Source organism: Silurus meridionalis, chromosome 19 (assembly GCF_014805685.1).
Source record: "Silurus meridionalis isolate SWU-2019-XX chromosome 19, ASM1480568v1, whole genome shotgun sequence".
NCBI classification, from domain to species: Eukaryota; Metazoa; Chordata; class Actinopteri; order Siluriformes; family Siluridae; genus Silurus; species Silurus meridionalis.
The window spans coordinates 10,850,840-10,865,607 of record NC_060902.1 but is presented as its reverse complement, the minus strand read 5'-3'; the positions used below and the strand labels follow the sequence as shown (position 1 = coordinate 10,865,607).

General features: G+C 37.8%; 1 protein-coding gene and 1 long non-coding RNA gene across 8 annotated transcripts; one reads left to right on the top strand and one right to left on the bottom strand.

Moving 5' to 3' along the window:
• Window positions 1–1,040: 1,040 nt before the first annotated feature.
• Window positions 1,041–3,289, bottom strand: LOC124402360. The gene is made up of 2 exons (XR_006928702.1): window positions 2,887–3,289; window positions 1,041–1,758 (listed from the first exon to the last, which is right to left on the bottom strand). It is a non-coding gene; the product is annotated as an uncharacterized LOC124402360 (long non-coding RNA).
• On the top strand, window positions 2,470–9,133 carry rbm39a (RNA binding motif protein 39a). Of its 7 annotated transcripts, XM_046875340.1 has the most exons (18): window positions 2,472–2,739; window positions 3,319–3,381; window positions 3,567–3,627; window positions 4,285–4,436; window positions 4,747–4,796; window positions 4,877–4,906; window positions 4,995–5,195; window positions 5,645–5,698; window positions 5,777–5,894; window positions 5,994–6,146; window positions 6,338–6,475; window positions 6,613–6,678; window positions 6,783–6,987; window positions 7,095–7,175; window positions 7,270–7,399; window positions 7,491–7,596; window positions 8,333–8,411; window positions 8,504–9,133. In XM_046875340.1, the coding sequence occupies exons 9-18, from the start codon at window positions 5,832–5,834 to the stop codon at window positions 8,602–8,604; spliced, it is 1,122 nt and encodes a 373-aa protein (XP_046731296.1). In that variant the 5' UTR covers window positions 2,472–2,739; window positions 3,319–3,381; window positions 3,567–3,627; window positions 4,285–4,436; window positions 4,747–4,796; window positions 4,877–4,906; window positions 4,995–5,195; window positions 5,645–5,698; window positions 5,777–5,831; the 3' UTR covers window positions 8,605–9,133. The 7 variants fall into 7 exon arrangements, with proteins under 7 accessions (XP_046731293.1, XP_046731295.1, XP_046731294.1 ...); XM_046875338.1 differs by lacking the exons at window positions 4,285–4,436; window positions 4,877–4,906 and adding an exon at window positions 5,473–5,538 and having other exon boundaries at window positions 2,471–2,739; XM_046875341.1 differs by lacking the exon at window positions 4,285–4,436.
• Window positions 9,134–14,768: the final 5,635 nt, after the last annotated feature.

Here is a 14,768-nt window from a genome sequence, read left to right as displayed (position 1 = left end):
CAATTAACCGGCATTCTCCATATTAAGTGCTACGCGCACACTCATAATCTGGCCTCACAGCGCACACTGAAGCTGCCCGCCGTCACGAAGTTACTCGGATGATTACGACGCATCGCTGGATATTTCCATAGAAGTGCTGCAGGACTTCATGTTTTGCAGGAAAAACAAAAGTTACTGGAGCTCCGTGTGCACAAACTTATAACAGACGTTTCAACGAGATGCCAAAATAGCTCTCACCTGAGGTGAGGAAGAGAGAGAAGGATATTAGCACCTTGACTGAGTTGGACATTGGAACAGTTTAATGGCACTTTTATTTTATTTCAGAGAGTATTGTTTTTAGTTATTTTGTTGCACATTTGAATATTATATTCAAGTTTTTGGTACTTAAAAGTTTTATGGTTCAAGGTTCTTTATGCACTATGTATGTGTATGCTCCTGAAATAAAAATTAAGAAAGATGTGATGCATTATTTTTGTTAATATAACTCATAAACAGTCTTTTTAAGGGTATGATCAAGTATTTGCCATTGTCTAATCTTTATTGAGCAAACATCACAGAATCACAAAATCACAATTTAAACAATGAATCGCAATAGCTACAGAATCGCAATATGTATTAAATCGGCACAAAAGTATCGGGATAGTATTGAATCGCCAGATTAGTGAATCGTCCCAGCCCTAGAAATTACGGTAAGTAACATTGACAAGATTCTAATGACAAATTGTCTACACTGTCGCTGTATATATTCAAATTGTAAAATGTAAAATGTTGAATGTAGTTAATTGCTTTGTCTATTTTTACACTGGAAACATTTTGGTATTTTGTAATAAATTAAGTAGCTTGCATTCATTGATATTTACTTATTGTGCATGCTGATGTGAATGTTTTAACATTAGGATGTAAGTCATTATTACCTTAGAAAAGGGGTGGGCAATTTTTTATAGCTCAGGGGCCACACTTGGTTTTAAAATGTACCTATGGGCCAGGCCAATAGCAGGTGTGTGTAAATTACCTGTGAAACCCATTACCTAAAACTGAGCAAAACTTTCATTCAATTTTATTGGGAAAGATGTTGCTGGTCACCCAGATATTTTGCTGAGCCTGTAAATTGACTGCTAATCTCTCAGCAGAATTCACCTTTTCTTGCATTGATTGCAGGCTTGGTGGAAAAATTGTGTCTTTGAAAACCGCATACAGATTCATGGCAAATAATTCATACAGCCTTTGATCAGACTGCAGTGAAAAATATATATTTAGCTGTCCAGTCCTTGTATAACAACTCAGCACTGTTGGTCTATGCTCAATTCAGTTGCAAAGGTGAAAAATGAATATCAGTGGAATCAACTGGAAATGCAGGGTATATCAGAAAAAAAGGCAAATTGAATACAGTCTTTAGGACAATTCTGTAAATACTAAACGGGCCAGATTACACCACTAAATGGGCTGAAGTTTGCTCACCACTGCCGTAAGAAGTATGCAAAAAATATGAATACATACATACTATGAATGTATTCAGCCTGATGGGAGCAATACACCTTCCATACAAAATACAGCATAAGTTAACATAAAATAGCAAATATAGTTGCTGCTATCTGAGAACATGATCTACAGTGGATCAAAAAAATTCTACACATGCATAATTTGATAGCTATGAGCCAAACATCAGAACCAACGAAGGCATGACTCCGGAAAAGGATAAAGTCGTGGAATAGAACTGCCAGAGCCCAAACCGCAATCCCATCAAGACTATGGAATGACCTAAAAAGAGATGTACACACAAGATACCAAGGCAATTTGAAGGAACTTTACATTTTTGCAGAGTGGAATAAAAGTCCAAAGTCTAAATGTGTAAAGTCAATAGAGACTTATTTACAAAGACTCATGGGCGTAAATTTCATTTAACAGTAGGGGGGGGGCAATAAAAAAATTTCTCATGAGCAATTTTTGAAGGGGACAAATAATACAGTAAAATTGTACTTATAAAGATATGGTTTAGGTGCACTGAGAAATGATCCTATGTCCATTCGTGCACTCGTAGGTTAAGGTACCACTGCAGTTGTGAAAGGATGGAGGAAAACAGTGAACAATGACTTACTTGGTCGGCTACTGTTTAGATATAAGCCGTTGTAGAGCGCTGAGTAAAAGTGCTTCCACAAAGTATTAATTGGAAGGGGTGTGCAGACTTGTGCTTATATAAGTGTGTTAAAGATTATTTTTATTCAAATGTTTCCCAATTATTAAATATTTCTTTCTGTTTGTTGGAAGATCAAATTAAAGATGTAACATGTCTGACATGTGTGTGGTCATTTCTGTCTTTATATTTAAAAAAACTGCAAAGGTTGTGTAGGCTTTTTATATCCACTGTACGTGACTGCGAGTCCACCAGCCAATCGAAACAGTATCGGTGGATAGGAAACTGCCCCCCCCCGGACGCAGTACTCGTGAGCGCCTCTAGTGGGTCAATCCCGAAATGCATCTTATGCAACAAGGACCTTTCGTGCGCCATAATAGTTTGCCATCAGCACGCCACAGCCTGACGGAGAAGTCGGACACAGAATACTATTCTAGCACATAATTCTATATTAATTGTAATATTTGTTTAAGCAACGGTTGTAAAAAATAAAAAATAAATAAATACGCGTTTTGCCCACTTTTGGCATTGGAGAAATCGGGCTGTAAGAGCTCTATAGTGAAGAAGGCTGTGTTTAAACGGGGAATCTAGCAGGCCGCTGTAACACGGTAAGGCGGAAAAACGGAGACGTTGACGTTAAATAAAGATAGTCCACTAATTAATGGTTTGTCAGCAGTAAATACATTATTTATGAACATGAGCAAAAATGTATAAGCCAAATATCACATTTGCATTGTTTTCTTTGCTAATCTTACCTGGTTAGTTGTTAGCCTGTTGCCCACATCGCCGTTAACGCCGAGGCCTAGTTTGCTAAGCCGTATTTATTGTCTGGGAAATCGCTTTTATATGATCAGAGTAATGTTTTAGGCTACTATTCGAGGAAATGTTCATTTGTAATGCAATTTAGTTTGCTAATTTGCCAAATTTGACCTTGTGGTATATTTGAGTTGCGTGCGTGCGTGTCGAAGAAACCTTAGCTAGTCAGCCATATATAGCATAGCTATAAGTTATGTCGGAGTTGTCCGCGCTCCCAAATTTGTCCACAAAGTTTTGACCTTTCATTGCAATCGAGCATTAAAAATGTAAATACATGGTGATCGCGGATTATGAACTGTGTCTCGGAGCAGAACGCTGTCAGTGTAATTTATAAATATGTACAATAATTGTGTGTTTGTTTTTATACGCAGATCTCCGACATCATGGCCGACGACTTTGACATCGAAGCCATGCTTGAGGCGCCCTTTAAAAAGGTGGGTATTTTCATTTAGCCACGAATAAATAGGGTATTTTATTTATTCTAAACTATTACATGTAATTGAAAGTGCAATCCAGTCTACGCCTTGTTTTCGCTAGTTTATGTACAGATATATACCATGTGTTTTGTTTATATGATAGTGGTTTCAATGAATAAATGCCCATCTATCTCTTTTTGTAGACATGCCTATATCTCACCTCTACTCCCATGAATTCCAGTGTGAACTGTCAAAAAAATGAAGGTAGTAATTGCCCCATATATTGATGTACTGTGGTACCCATGGTTGAAAATATTTAGGGTGATTAGATTTGTTTTTCTTTTGGTGCCGAGAAAGTAAATGCAGTGGATGCACATGAACTTAAGTGCTGGTATGAAGTCCTTGGAGACTATTCACACTTTTGTATGCATGGTAATTTTAGCACCTACCCTTACATTTGGTATTGAGTATAACTTAAAAGTCACTATTGAAGGATAATTCTAATTTGCATGCCTTAAGTAATTTCATTATGGCTTTTATGTTAGAAGTATAGACATGCCATACAAGCAATTCCATGCACTCCATGTTTTTGACAGGATTGGAAATAAACAAAGATGTACATCATAACCTATAATTAACTCATTGATGTAATTAACTGGAAATTCATTGTATTTAGCATTTATGCATGCAGTTGACTTTCATATACCAATGTGTGGCTATTTCATTGGTCTCAGATAAAGAAAATGATGGCTTTTGCCTATTAAAGTTTTCAGTCAAAAGAGACCTTTTCTACTGAATGCAAATGGCCACATTGTTTTAAGGCACTCATGCACATTGTTAGGTAGATTAAAGAACATCTCAGCTTTAGATGTTCTTCGGGAGTCGATATTACTAAGCCGTGTGAATCCCTGTTTGCTTCAGGGCGAGATGTGTGACAGAGGTGGCATCGAACTCTTACAATCCACGAAGGCAAATGGGGTGAAGATCACTGGAATGGCATCCACCACAGGAGCTCACTTAGTGGCTGGCTGCTAGCATTGCCACTTTGGGTCTTATAGGCACAGATAGCCTTGGTACAGAACCTTTCAGGCTGCTTTAAGAATGAAATCACTAAATATGCAATTTTCTACATTTACAGCATAGAACTAGCTCTTGACTTACTCACCGTACCACATACGCAGCATAAGCATTAGTAAGGAAGGAAGAAAACGGCAGCCTTGTGGTTCTAATGACCCTTTTCTGTCACTCTCCTCCACAAATTTTGTAAAGTACACATATTTAATGACCATATTATATTCTTTTTTGTTCCCACTCCCCCTTATCCTTACGACTTGCAATGTTACGCCGTCCTCCTCATGATGTTCTTCTATCGACCCTGCTTAGGATGAGACCAAGTCCATAAGTTCCAATGGGCATGAAGAACGGAGCAAGAAGTAAGTCTGTCTTAATTTTACATATTTTAAACAAATAATTATTGTGATTGTGCTGAATTAGAATTTATATATTCTTTTAGAGACCTGAATGGATTAAATTGAAAATCGCTGTAAGTGTTTCTGCAGAATTGCAGTCATGACCAGCAGATTACATTGGAGTTAACGTGCAAATTGACATGTACAAACTTATGTACAAAGGAAAAAGAAGAGCCGAAGTCGTAGCAGAAGCAGGGAGAAAAAGAGAAGCAAGAGCCGGGACCGCAAGAAGAGCCGAAGCCGGGAGAAGAGTCGTGAGCGAAAGAGGAGCCGGAGCCGGGAAAGGAAACGTAGTCGGAGCCGAGAAAGGAGACGCAGCCGTTCCAGGAGCAGGGAGCGTGGAGGACGCTTCAAAACAACTTTGTATGTATTCTGCCCTTTGTTTAGATTTTACAGTTTCTCCATTACTGATTTTCTTTCAAGTGTATTTATTCAAAAACCTTTTGTGTGAATCTTACAAAACCACATTTTCTTCATACTTGTTTGTGCGAATATGTAATTATGGCTGCTGGCTCTCAATGAAATGGTGAAATGATCAAACTTTGCCTGGTCTCAAATTAAACCTAAAAGTTTCATGATTACCATAAGCAGTGGACCGATAGAAGTCGCTGCTGAGATAAACCTTGTTTTTAAATCACAGTTCTGGCCTGAAATTTAATGGTGGTTCCAGGGGGAAGACTGGCCCACTGCCTGTCATCAAACTAAGGTTTCTATGATACTATTTTTGTTGTGCGTGGGTAGTTGACCGTTCAGTGTATGAGTCGAAGGTGAAAAATTGTGTTAGAAATACTAACAGAATGTCTTTCATGCAGCCGGAAAAAATCTAGGAGTCGCAGCCCTTTTAGACGAGATAAAAGTCCTATCAGGTAAGCTCCAGCTTTTTATTTTTATTTTATTTAATGATGTCTACTGAAGGATTGCTATAATTATTTTTTCTTTTACAGACAGCCTATAGATAATCTCACACCAGAGGAAAGAGATGCCCGCACAGTTTTTTGCATGCAGCTTGCCGCCAGAATTCGGCCACGGGATTTGGAAGAATTCTTCTCTGCTGTGGGGAAAGTCAGTAGCTCAGCATCATTTTGGTGAGCCAGTTCCTCGAAATTCTGAAATTCTTTTGTATGGTTTTAACACACGTCTTTTTTTTTTTTTTTTTAATAGGTAAGAGATGTGAGAATGATCTCTGACAGAAACTCCAGAAGGTCTAAGGGAATTGCCTACATTGAATTTGTGGATGCCACCTCTGTACCACTGGCAATTGGTCTGTCTGGCCAAAGGCTTCTCGGCGTACCAATCATAGTTCAGGCTTCACAGGTAAGCGTTGTTGTTCTACAGCAGATAATTACATAATATTTGTGGTTCAATTCGGTTTTATTTGTATAATGCTTTTAATGATGGATATTGTCCCAAAACATCTTTATAAAGAAAATGGATGTACAATTTGTATGTGAATGCCTGTAAATCTATCCCACGATAGTGTATTTGTTCTTGTTGCTCTTTTCTAGGCTGAAAAGAACAGAGCAGCTGCAATGGCCAACAACCTTCAGAAAGGCAGTGCTGGACCTATGAGGCTGTATGTTGGCTCGCTGCATTTTAACATTACAGAGGACATGCTCAGAGGGATATTTGAGCCATTTGGACGGGTGAAGTCTTTTTTTTTTTTTTTTTGTTCAAGGCTGTAGTGCATGGCCTATCTGTCTTACTTTGCTTTATGCTTGTACTGTCATTTGAACAAACATTTGTATTTGACTGTTTTTCTTTGCATTTGTCTTCCAAACAGATTGATAGTATTCAGCTTATGATGGATAGTGAAACGGGGCGATCCAAAGGATATGGCTTTATCACTGTGCGTAAGAGTAAAAAATCTATTTAAGAGAGTGCTCAAAAATTGTAAAAAGCTGTGAAAATAATTGTGTAGCTGAAAAATGATTTATTTTTGTCTTTATTCAGTTTTCTGATGCAGAGTGTGCAAAGAAAGCCTTAGAACAGCTAAATGGCTTTGAATTGGCTGGCAGGCCAATGAAAGTGGGTCATGTGACTGAGCGCACTGATGCCTCTACTGCCAGCTCTTTCCTGGATAATGATGAACTTGAAAGGACTGGAATTGACCTGGGCACCACTGGGAGGCTGCAGCTGATGGCCAGGCTGGCTGAAGGTAAACTTTTCTGATGCCTTTAATTGTTACTGAGGAACAGCTGCCAAAGACTGAGAGAATTAACATTTCTTTCCTTTTTTTTTATTTTTTTTTTAATTTTTTTGAAGGGACTGGTCTGCAGATTCCTCCTGCTGCACAGCAGGCTCTTCAGATGAGCAACTCCATGGTGGCAATGGCAGCAGCTACAGGTATTTTTTAAATTAAATGACCGTTTAATGCAACTAGTGTTCCATTTTGTGTTTTTTATTTTTTATATATTCTCATTGTTTCTCATTGTTCTAGCGGCTATGAATCCTGGATTAAGTTTCAATATCAATGTCAACCTACAAAATACAAATCAACCTCTCAATCTACCATCTCAGCCTATTGCCACACACTGCTTCCAACTTTCCAACATGTTTGATCCAAATTCGTAAGTGTCATAGACAACATTTGAAAATTGATACATGTATATAATGTACATTACTGTCAAGTTTAATATGTCCATGTTGTCCTATTGATAGGGAGAATGACCATGGATGGGATATTGAAATACAAGATGATGTGATTGAAGAATGTAACAAACATGGTGGAGTGATTCATATATATGTGGACAAGAAATCTACTGAGGTTTGTGATCTTTATAAAATGTATTCATGCTCTCATTGGTATATTGGCACTTAGGATTAATATGCAAAAGTATAGTCTTTGGCAGATATAAGTAGTGGGATATTTTGAGAATGACCATGCAATGTTAATCTCAGATGCAAAATATGTTCCTGTTTTAAATGGAAAAAAAAAAATCCACATTGTTATTTAGAAATGTTATTTTCTTCCAGTTTTTGGTTTTCTTTTCTTTGGTTTAGAACAAACTGGAGTCAAGGATTATTTTGATTCTGAGAATGCATATGTTTAAAAAAAATATTTTCCCCCAAACTCAATGTGTTTGAATATAAACGTACATTTTTTATTTATTTTTGTAATTTTTAAGAAGTGGATGCGGAGGAAGGCGTTGCATTTTCTTGGGGATTTCTATTCTTGTTAACGTTTGGTCTGTTTAAATATACTTAACTAGGTGATTGTGCTTTTGTCGGGTACCAACATTTAACTTAGGCTGTTTGGTTTGTCCACATCCACAGCATGAGTCTGGGTAGATAATTGAAGCTTTAATTTGCCTGTTGGGTTAGCTAATGAATTTCTTCGTTTGAGAGCATTAACCTGTGTTCATGTTTGTGTAGTTCAGTATTTTACAAACTGTGATGAATATATTAAGCATTTCTATATATATATATAATATATATATAATATATTATACTGTTTGTTTTTTATATATTTACATATCTATATTTTTTTATATATAAAATAGGGAAATGTATATGTAAAGTGCCCAAGCATCCCTGCTGCAATGGCTGCTGTTAGTGCACTACATGGACGTTGGTTTGGAGGTAAGTGCTATGTCAAATTCAGTACATAGTAAATAACATTTTGGACACTGTAATTCTTATTCAATTTTTCTTTTTTCTTTTTTTTTTAACAGGTAAAATGATCAAAGCAGCATATGTCCCTCTGCCAACATACCACAACCTTTTCCCTGAGTCAGTACAAGCTACACAGCTGCTTATGCCTACTCGTCGGTGATTCCTTAAGCTTCAGTTTTTCCAGCTTTCTCTTTTTAATAATTTTGGCTAAATATTATTCAATTCCTGCAAGCTTTGACACCTTTGTGTATGTTTTGCCCTTACATCACCTGGGCATTAAAGCAGTTTATGTGGTAGATTTGTATGTACAGGCTTTTTATTTTGTTCTCTTTCTTGGTGGGCCTTTTGACCCCTTGTTTATACAGTTTTCAGGGTTTGTTTTCTTCCACACATCGTATTTGTGATTGGCATGAAATCCACTAGAAGATATGTACAGTTAGCCACACAAAACTACAACTATTGAATTTTTTGAATGGATTAAAATCCTGTTACTTTGGTTAAATATTTACATGCAGTGTTTTGGGCTCTATGAGCTGAAGGAAACTTAAAATGATTGATGAGATCCTGTGTGTTCATAGAGACCATCATGGATTTTGATGCATTGTCTTTTTCTAATTAAGACTTGATTTTGTAAAGTCCTTGATAAACAGTTCATTTCAAATAAAGCCATGATGCTGGTTTATTTGTCATGTTTCAGGTCAGAAGTTAAATTTGTGTGCTTTTTTTTTTTTATTAAAAATAGGGGGACTCAAATGTTTTTTGCCATAATTATTTGTGTGTGTATATGTGTGTGTGTGTGTGTGTGTGTGTGTGTGTGTATATATATATATATATATATATATATATATATATATATATATATATATATGTATATGTATATGTGTATATATATATATATATATGTATATAAATTTTTTTTTTTCCCCCACCTAGTAGTGTTTCATATTTAACATTGTGCCATGCTGTAGCTGTTAAAAAAAAGCTTTTCAGCTGCAGCAAAAATGACATCAGGTATTTCTATGGAGCTCTAACCAGGACTTTAGTGAGTCATAAGTGAGGCCCTCCAAATGCCCAATTTGGTGTAAGTAGAGTGCACAAGGACACACACTTTCATTGTAAGTTATGTGTTAATTTTTTTTATTTTTTTAAATGTTCTGTAGACCTTTATCTCTCCAAATATTTTTCTTTATGTATACACATACGCAACTTAATTTAGCTATATTTCTTGACTGTGTGTCATAATACTGTTAATCCAGTCACTACATTTTAATCAGGTCAAGTAGGCTTTATCATTATTTATTAACCATATACTGTGCAGTACACAGTGAAACGAAACCCCAGGTTTCCCCAGGACCAAGGTGCTACATCCAAAAAAATAACAAAAACAGCAAGCGCAACATTTAGTGCAAAAAAAAAAAACACGTAGCACCAACCAGTACAGAAGGTTGTGCAAATGGATTATCCATATACAAATACAAAATAAATGCTGTACATGTAAACATTTGGTTGGATGTAAACTTTTGGTTCAACAAATGTGTGCAGAGGGGTCGTCGTCCCGTCCCGTTCTCTCTCTCTCTCGGTCAAGCTACACCAGGGGTCGGCAACCTGCGGCTCTTTCATACCTCTTCTGCGACTCCCTGTGGCTTTGGAAAATAAATAATGAGTATTTAATTAAAACGTATTTTATTTTAGTTCGTTAGTTTTTAAAATGTAATTCTAAATTTGAAGATTTTGGTGATTTTGGAAATCTAAATAAAACGTGTAAAGTTTTTTGTCGCTCTTCATATGCGTCACAACCGCTAATGTGCGACACCCACCGGCACGCGACTTCTTCAACTTTGGTTGACGGCACACAGAAGAGGACGGCATTTTTGGTTTGCTGCCGGTGGATAATTTATGTTCGGCGTTCTTTTCATAAATACAAGAAGGACTCAAATAGACATTGAGTATTTTACTTGAAAGTAACCTTCAACCCAATGTCTTTTTTTAAGGAGTTAAAAAAAAAATTGTTGCATGCAGAAATGTAATTTCATTTTCTATTTCATAAATGCAACACATTATGGTTTGATTATACATAGCATAAAGGCAAAAAAAAAAAACCGTTACATGTGTGTTATTTTAGTTTAAATGTCAAAAGGGTTTTGTGGCTCCCAGTGTTTTCTTTTCTGTGGGAAACAGGTCCAAATGGCTCTTTGTGTGGTGAAGGTTGCCGACCCCTGAGCTACACATTCTACTTCTTATGAAGAAATGTTCTTGTGGATCCCTGACCATAAGATTAATATGTGCTTTTTGAAAATCTTTTTCTACATTTAGTCCGCTTTTGCTGTTTATTAATCAACACTCTATGGAACTCTGGGAAGGTGTTCCACTAGGTTTCAGTGTGCTTGTGGAGATTTGTGCTCATTCAACTAACACAAGGGTGTTTGTAAAATCAGGCATGGTGTAGCTTAAGAGGCCTGGCAGGCAATCAGGGCTACAATTCATCCAAAGGGTGTTCACTAGTCAGCTCAATAGCATACCACTCATAATCTTCCCATCCAACCCATGTTAACCATATGTTCATGGAGCTCACTTTGTGCACAGGGGTATCATGCTGGAACACAAACTTTGTGGAAGAACTATATATGGCTGGAAAAGTCAGGCATCCAAGTAATTGTGTCCATATAGTGTACATGAAGTAACACTTTGAAACCACATACATATCTTTGGACACTGATACAATGTTGTTGTACATTGTTACAATGGCAATTGTAGGGTCTGCCATCTATACCTCACACAATGAAAGATTGAAATTTTTAATAAATGTTGGTGAAATCCATGCCTAGGAGGATTAAGGCAGTGTTAGTTAACAATGGTGCGCTCACAAAATATTTACACTTTTGACACAGTTTTGCCATGTTTACTTAGGGTGTAGAAATGTGAGGGGTACTCACTTTTGTACATATGCTGTGGATACATAAAGATTACGCACTCTTGATAAAATGCCCGGTTTCTGTGATTGACCAAGATAAATCATTTTAGAAGTTTTCTTACGTTTAAAAGACATCAGTCAAGAGAAGGGTACAAAATAATTTCCAAGGCATTAGATATACCATGGAGCACAGTGGGGACAGTCATCATCAAGTGGGGAAAATGCAGTGCAACAGTAAAATTACCAAAATGTCCTCCAAAATATATGAAAAGACAGGGAGGCTGCTAAGAGGCCTACAGTGACATTAAAGAAGCTGCAGGAAATCCTGGAATGTATTGACTGTGTAGTGAATGTGACAACAATATCCCATATTCTTCATATGTCTAGGTAGTGCATCTGGAAAGTATTCACACCGTTTTACTTTTTTCACATTTTGTTATGCTACAGCAGGGGTGGCCAACCAGTCAGAGACCAAGACCATTTTTTTACTGTGCTACCGCAAAGAGCCACATCAAACACATGGGCACACGTAAACATCACCCATCCCTTCCTCTTACACGTGCACACACCTCTGCTTTATTTTACCTCTGCCCAGATTTATTGTAAATGTGACACACCAACATGATAAATTGACTCCTACAGTACTAAGACCACAGGCCAGTCATTTTCAACAATGAACATTGTGTGCACTGTCTCACAAACACAAACTCTCACAAACTTGCAGTTAGTTTCGGTATGGGCAGATTTGCTTTCGCAAATGCAGCCATTATTGTTTCTTTTACATCTATGCCATGGGTTCTGTCTTTTAATTGCACAATATCAAGGAGTTCTTCTTTGATCACACAATCGTTTGACACAGACCGTACAAATATTGCCAACTAAGGCTTGTCTTGTATGATACAACTCTCATCCAATGCGACACTAAAATACTCACATTTGAAAGTCAGAGTGCAACTGTGATTCAATAAAACTTTCTTTCGGCTTCTCCCATTAGGGGTCGCTACAGCAGATTATCATATTATCTGCATGTTAGATTTGGCACATGTTTTTACACTGGATGCCCTTCCTAACGCAACCCTCCCCATTTATCAAGGCTTGGGACCGGCACTAAGAGTGCACTGGCTTGTGCAACCCTAATGGCTGGGGTTGGTTCCCTGACCAGGGATCGAACCCAGGCCGCAACTTGATTCAATAGCCGTGTTAATGTCCGATATTCTGTGTTGAACAGTGTGGCGGGACATTTGGACGTCTGATACCATGCGTTTTAGTTTTAGTTGCGTTTTTAGGAGACAAGATTTTAACAACGTCACTAAGACATTTTTGAAACAATGAAACTCTTTATATTAAATCGTGCTCCCACTGAATCGGGCCGCACCACATCATAAATATGGATGATGTTCCTCTGACGTTTGACCTGCCGCTCACTCTAACTGTCAACAGGAAATGGAAATCATTCGTCACACTGAAAACAACCGGGCCTGAAAAAATGCACTTCACCTGTGTTCTGAGCTGCATGGCATCGGGAGAAAATCTTCACCGATGGTGATTTTTAAATGCACAACGATGCCAAAAGAAAAACTCTCAAGAGAAATAGTTGTAAAAGGAAGGAGGAAGACAGTGAACAATGACTTTCTTGGTAGTCTACAGTTTAGATACAAGCCGTGTAACAGGCACTGTTTCGTTAAAGCCTGTGTAAAGTTAATTAGTTTCAGTGTAGGCACCTGTGGCTTATAGACAGGTGCGGTTTATTTATGTTCAAAATAAAAATCTTTGTCAAATTCAGTGGGTGTGGCTTATATTGTGGGGGGTTTATTAGTCCGGAAATTACAGTAAACTCTCCCACTCTGTTAAAAACGTCCTGTGTTCATCTTTATATTTTTCGTTTTGCTGTGCATTTTTCCCTGCCATTTTGAGAGCGAACTTGACACAAATTGTTTACTTAAATGAGCTTGCCCCTACTGGGAAACTTTGCGGTATTTTCATCTCATGCACATGCACATTTGACGAAAATAGCGTAATAAACTCAAGTGAAGCGAACACGCACATAAAAAAAAACACAAACACAAACTTCGATATGAACGTAAGAGCCGCATGAAACCAGGCAAGCTTGCCCACCCCAGTGCTACAGCCTTATTCCAAAATGGATTAAATTAATTATTTTCCTTGAAATTCTACAAACAATACCCCATAATGATAATGTGAAAGAAGTGTGTTTGAAATCTTTGCAAATTCATAAATAATTAAATAATAATAAAAAAATTACATGTACATTAGTATTCACAGCCTTTGCTCAATACTTTGTTGGAGCACCTTTGGCACAAATTACAGCCTCAAATATTTTTGTGTATTATTCCACAAGCTTGGCACACCTATATCAGGGCAGTTTCTCCCATTCTTCTTTGCAGAACATCTCAAGCTCAATCAGGTTGGACGGGGGTGTCGGTGCACAGCCATTTTCAGATCTCTCCAGAGTTGTTCAGTCTGATTTATGTTTGGGCTCTGGCTGGGCCACTAAAGGAAATTCAGAGAGTTGTCCCATAGCCACTCCTTTGTTATCTTGGCCTTGTGCTTAGGGTCATTGTCCTGTTGGGAGATCAACTGTTGCCCCAGTCTGAGGTGCAAAACGCTCTGGAGCAGGTTTTTATCAAGGATGTCTGTTCCTGCCATTTAAAAAAATCCCTACAGCATGATGCTTCCACCACCATGCTTCACTTTAGGTATTAGCCAGGTGATGAATGGTGCCTGTTTTTCTCCAGACATGACACTTGCCATTCAGGCCAAATAGTTCTTTGTTTCTTTGTTTCTCATGGTCTGAGAGGCCTTCAGGTGCCTTTTTGCAAACTTTTTGCAAAACATGCCTTTTACTGAGAAGTGGCTTCCTTCTGGCAACTCTTCCATACAGGGCTGATTGGTCGAGTGCTGCAGAAATGGTTGTTTTTCTGGATGGTTCTCCACTCTCTACAAGGAGCTGGAGCTCTTTCAGAGTGACCATTAGGTTCATGGTCACATCCCTGACTAAAGCCTTCTTTCCCGATTGCTCAGTTTGGCCAGGTGGCCCGTTCTAGGAAGAGTCCTGGTGACCCCAGATCTGTGCCTTGATACAATCCTGTCTCAGAGGGCTACGGACAATTCCTTGGACTTCATGGCTTGGTTTGTGCTCTGACATGCACTGTTAACTGTGGGACCTTATATAGACAGGCCTTTCCAAATCATGTCCAATCAACTGCATTTACCACAGGTGGATTCCAATCAAGTTGTAGAAATATTTTAAGGATGATCAATGGAAACATGAGGAGTCTGAGCTCAATTATGAGTGTCATATCAAAGATTATGTAAAGTTTATCTAAAAAGCATGATAGAAAAATATATTATGGTCAGATGAAACCATGGTTGTACAATTTGGCCATTATTCC

Coding starts and splice junctions, on each gene's coding strand:
- rbm39a (XM_046875336.1), top strand. CDS start 3,331: ATGGCCGACGACTTTGACATCGAAGCCATGCTTGAGGCGCCCTTTAAA. Junction 5,699..5,776: donor CGAGATAAAAGTCCTATCAG/GTAAGCTCCAGC, acceptor TTTCTTTTACAG/ACAGCCTATAGATAATCTCA. Junction 6,147..6,337: donor TCATAGTTCAGGCTTCACAG/GTAAGCGTTGTT, acceptor GCTCTTTTCTAG/GCTGAAAAGAACAGAGCAGC.